General features: G+C 44.0%; 1 protein-coding gene across 2 annotated transcripts; it reads left to right on the top strand.

Moving 5' to 3' along the window:
• Window positions 1-1,213: 1,213 nt before the first annotated feature.
• On the top strand, window positions 1,214-2,900 carry LOC109484522. Of its 2 annotated transcripts, none has more exons than XM_019787837.1 (2): window positions 1,214-1,445; window positions 2,033-2,900. In XM_019787837.1, the coding sequence occupies exon 2, from the start codon at window positions 2,052-2,054 to the stop codon at window positions 2,430-2,432; it is 381 nt and encodes a 126-aa protein (XP_019643396.1). In that variant the 5' UTR covers window positions 1,214-1,445; window positions 2,033-2,051; the 3' UTR covers window positions 2,433-2,900. The 2 variants fall into 2 exon arrangements, with proteins under 2 accessions (XP_019643396.1, XP_019643406.1); XM_019787847.1 differs by lacking the exon at window positions 1,214-1,445 and adding an exon at window positions 1,888-1,938.
• The last annotated feature ends 2,005 nt before the right edge of the window (window positions 2,901-4,905 follow it).

The following is a 4,905-nucleotide window of genomic DNA, read 5'->3' as shown; positions in this document are numbered from 1 at the left end:
GGTAACCAGCTGGCCTGTATGCCCCATGTTTCCCAATCAAGGGAGTCCAGAATTGATGTGGGACAAAGGAGCTTATCATCTTACCATTTGTGTATGTCCACTTAAATCTCCTGAGATTTTTAAGCGTAGTCCTTGGGCGATACTTCAGGACAAGCAATTTGGACAATTCCTTTTATATACGTAAGACTGGGCACAAAGATCTGGAGAAATGTTGTTTTCCCCGCTATTGTCTTCCAAGTAATTGCAAGTGCCCAGACTGCAATGCATGCCTTGTATTTGGACAAGGATAATGGGGCAAAGATTTCATATGGTTACATTCATACAGGTAGATACGATTGTACCTATAATGCGTTTCATTTTCAGTGCGATGTATAGTTTGTCATGAAGCAATTTGCTCTTTAGGTTGTGATGCTTAAGCTTCTGCATCACAGCTCAAAGTCACAGCACAACGAAGTGGGATATGTATATAGTTATTGGGTACTGGTGTAGAATCAGATAGTATATCTTTAGAACTATCTCATGCCCGCAGGACGCTAAATTCTTGGCGAATTCTTTCCTGTCAGCACTCTTTGTGTATTAGCAATATTCCAGCAGATACGCCTTTCAGAATGAACGTTATTTTGATCTAGATTTCTAGTTACCATTGAGAGCATCTTTGGCGGTATCGAAGATTATGATGTTCTCTTTTTGAGACAGTTCCAAGCTTTAACAGTTTCCAATCTTGCCCCACAACAAACTTATGGCAATTGAAGTAAATGTATATACTCCATAGGAACATTCTGGATGAAATAGCATTTAAATGAAATTAACCATCAACAGTGATAGTATAGATAGTGAAATCTAGTGGGCCTTTGGATCTAGTGGATCTTTTGAAGGCCTCTTGGATTGCATTCTTTCTTCTACCAATCCGAGGCATCGGTGTTGCTGATGTAATAATGAGTGGTGTGCATATGCGTGAATGTTGTAAGTTATGACGAATGTAGCAATTGTAATAATTGATACATTGGACAGCATGACGTCTGGTTAGTCGTTTTGATTGGCTGATTGGCATCTTGAAATGCATATCAATGTTAGAATATAGCTTATTAAGTGGGTACATCCTGTGTGAGTGACGTGAATGCAAGGAACACATTTTGCAACTACGCATGTCGATAATGTCATTATAAAAAAAGCAAGTGCCGCTGACGTCACATGATGCCTGGTTACAAGAAGCATCTCTGCGGAATCACCTTTATAAAGCCGGCGGGCGTTCCCTTTCAGTCTTAACTAACTTAACTCCTGACGAAGTTTCTGCTTCAAAGGCACCAAGACGCCGTCCCAGGTTCCTATATCAGAGCTGATTTCCGCTAGCACAGGTCCGCGCTTCTCTTTCCTCAGACGTGCGACGCCGTCGACTGCGAACAGCCGTGCCGAGTAGAGCTCCCCGCGACTTCCCGTCCCTACAGGTGTGTGCGCGCTTTAATCTCTCCACTGTAATCATTATGCCAGGTGGTAATTGCAATATTTGTCATATGTACGCTGATTTGTACTGTTCATACTTCATCTGATATAAAAATGATCCGTGATATGTGTTGTACAATCCATGCTTGTGCGATCTCTTAATGTCAAACGTGTTCAACACCTTCGGTCCGTATCCTCCCTACACCCTCCGTCAAATTTGAAACATTTGAATGTAGATTGAAAACAGTAAATGAAGAGACCCGGGAGAATCCAAAGGTCTGGGTCAGAAAGGGAAGGATATGTTATGTGAGCTCCGGCTGTGCGTAGATGGAAATTGAGTGGGTCATCAAGGCGTGTCGAATCAGGGATGTAGCGAGTTGTAACTACACAGAAATCATGAATAATGATTCGTAATATCTCATGAGAGACTCTCGTCACACGACCTACCCACATGTGACATTTCAGACGTACTGCGTTGGTGGTCCTTTGTCGTCACAGGTAGGTATAAAAACCTCCCAAGTTCGACGCCTTAGCTCAGTTGGGAAGAGAGACAGAGAGAGAGCACTAATCGGTCGCTATCGTCCCATTTCAGTCACCCGTGTTCGAGAGTTATGAAGCTGGCCACCGTCTTAGTAGCAGTGCTGGGCTGCCTGCTGGTTCCGGAGGGCGGGGAGGCCATGCCGGCCCGCAGGAGCCAGGCCAAACCCATGACGGCGGTCAACTGGAACGAGGCCTTCGAGCCACTCCGCTTCGGCCGGCGCAGCCCGGCTTCTTCCCTCAGCTCCGAGGACGACTCGGACTCAGACCTCTGGCCAGACTACACAGCCCCGCAGCCCAGGTTCACCCTGCCGCCCCAGAGGGAACCCATGGCCAGGATGCTGCTGCCCAGCCTCAGAGAAGACCCGGCCGACCACCTGACGCGCTCCGCCGTCCTGCGGCTCCTCGGGGACCTGATTCAGGCCAGGCAGCAGCAGAACCTCCTGGACAATTGATCACGACCGAAGACCGACCGTTTGGACATGTGAACACAGTAGAGACACTCTCACTAGAGAGAACCACAGCGGCCTACTAACAAACCTGCGAGGAGACCATTTGTTAGCAAAGACGAAGTCTTGTCCTGTGAAGCTGCGGTAAGGGTAGTCGAGGATTAAGAACGAATCTTTTTGCTGATGAACATATATTATATCACATTGTGCTAAAGAGAATAGTGGACGTATTTTCGACCAGATGTCTCTCTATTCTAAAGGCCATCCATTACTGTACGTCTATTTTTCCAGCGCTCCGTTAGAATTTGCTAAATTGATGTTTGTAATTACACAAATGAGATTTTGAAAGATACTAATGTTAATTGCCTGTGAACTGCATTTGCAGATGCATATCGCCTTGATTACTTCAGCAGATGGGAATAGCTATTGTATCCACTGCACCTTTTTGGAACCCTGATTAAAAGCTGTAGAATGCAAAGAAACACTATGACATCCACTGCCTGTTGCTTTAGTTATTGCTATGTTATGCCATAAGACATCGTTTGACAAATGGTATCAATTACATGTTTTCCGTTCGAACATTTGCGATTACGGCGCAGCAGTAAAAGGCTTTTAGGGTTGAGATTTCTTTCCCCACGGCTACTTTCACTTGGAGAGCAATCCTTACTCGCATTTCTAGGGGATAAATGCGCATTGGGTGGATTTGGAGAGTGTATCATGGCACTAAAATTGATTTGCCCGTCTAAAACGCTTTAGAGGTTGACTGATGAACATGTGTCGTGCTTTGGATGGTGAAGCATTTGCTGTAGTGCATCATGTGGTTGTGATGTGCTGCTGATACCTATTCAAGTACAACTGAGTCGAAGGACGCAGCTGCTTGCACATTCCCGCAGTTCAAACAATCAAAATGTATCCTGAAAATCAGCACTGCGCAAATATCATCTTTAAGCAAACCTTCAAGCATACATAAATGTCTTTTCACTCAAATGAAAAATTGAACCTTTACGAATGAGATATTCTTTAAGATCAGTTTTTGTGCATTGCAGCCATCCCAAAAGTGACGAAGCAGCATCTTGGTTCCATCGCTGACTACTGGTCAGTATCGAGTTCTTTGAAGCCGCTGTGATAACGAAGTATCACAAAAAGCATTGCCTCGTAATTGGGCGTCTCCGTCTGCACCTTTTAATTAAATGCGTATCACAAGTCACTGCTGAACCGGGGTTGCTTTTAACCGGCTCCCTCTTGGTAATTAGATATGCTGGCTACTGAAATTTCAAAGTGATGTGAAGACACGAAGGTGTAATTTTGTTACTACCCCTCTCTCCTTAAAAGGCTCTGGGTAGGTTGATCAAAGAGCGTTGGACAACCTCGGCGTACACACGGCCACTCCCACGGACTCCCTGTAGCTAGAGTGGGATGAAATAGTCTCTAAATGTTCCCGGGATGAGTTCCACTGTATTTACTCTGCTTCCTCTAGTATCTCATTTGACGGGAATTTGATCGTGTTAAGTTTCGTCTGCACCAAACGAGCAATAGTTCTTGGAAGCACGCGAAGTATGGCTCCATAGAGAACCGTCAGCGTAGCATGTGTGTATTGGAATAATGGTTCCTTTCATGGTGCAGTTCTGCTTTGATTTCTGTACGTTGAAATCATCATATCATATCTTACATCTTTCCATCATATCAAAATACTTGCTGCTTCCCACCGTGTATCACCATCTTTAAAAAAGCTTTATTCATTATTTGAATCCATCTAGGAGGGCCCGAAAAAGGTTAGTCCAACTAGATTCAACGGAGTCCATCTTTCTCCATTACGTCTACCCGCATAATACCCACTGCTTTACCTGAAAATGATAAATGTACTGAAATTTCTTTCATTTCCTGAGATGAAATGTTACTGTCCTATATTATTTTCACGGATTTAAAACGTCGATGTTTTTCCTTTTAGTTGATGGGTACTTTGCCATGTTTAGCCTGCCAAATAAGCTTCTCTGTCGACATCAGAACAATCAAATCCGGTACGCAAATCCAGTTAAATCCAGCACCTGAATCCACTCCAACTACTCAATTACGAGAATCCAGTTAAATCCAGTTAGCGACGAGGAAAGATAGCCAAGATATGCATATATGTTTTTGCCTTCCCACATTTGTAAGCCAGGGCAAAGACATTCAAGATTTGCTCTTATTTCATGAAGCAGTAACATCAATCATGTCCTTTGGTTCAACATTCTTCTGAATCGTATGCTAATAGAATGATTACATTTTGCTACACTAGCCATGGCTGACCACGTTGAACTTTGCCAGAGTTGAATTGAAGTTGACTTTGAAGTTTATCAGGGAACACTGCACGAAAGTCTTGGGCGTCTTTAACTTGTAGCTGTTTTCAAGCTAGTGTAGCGTGGCGTGAGCTCTTGCCCTTAGCCCAAAGCGGTGAACCAAAAGCTAGCTGTCCTTGAAAGCAAAGCAACCTATAATGGGC

This window comes from Branchiostoma belcheri, unplaced genomic scaffold, assembly GCF_001625305.1.
Source record: "Branchiostoma belcheri isolate BF01 breed outbred unplaced genomic scaffold, Haploidv18h27 scaffold11, whole genome shotgun sequence".
Taxonomy (NCBI): Eukaryota; Metazoa; Chordata; class Leptocardii; order Amphioxiformes; family Branchiostomatidae; genus Branchiostoma; species Branchiostoma belcheri.
The sequence above is the reverse complement of the archived record's forward strand: the minus strand, read 5'-3'. Positions and strand labels throughout refer to the sequence as shown.

What these genes read in the sequence shown, in the direction of transcription:
- LOC109484522 (XM_019787837.1), top strand. Translation starts at nt 2,052, where the DNA reads ATGAAGCTGGCCACCGTCTTAGTAGCAGTGCTGGGCTGCCTGCTGGTT.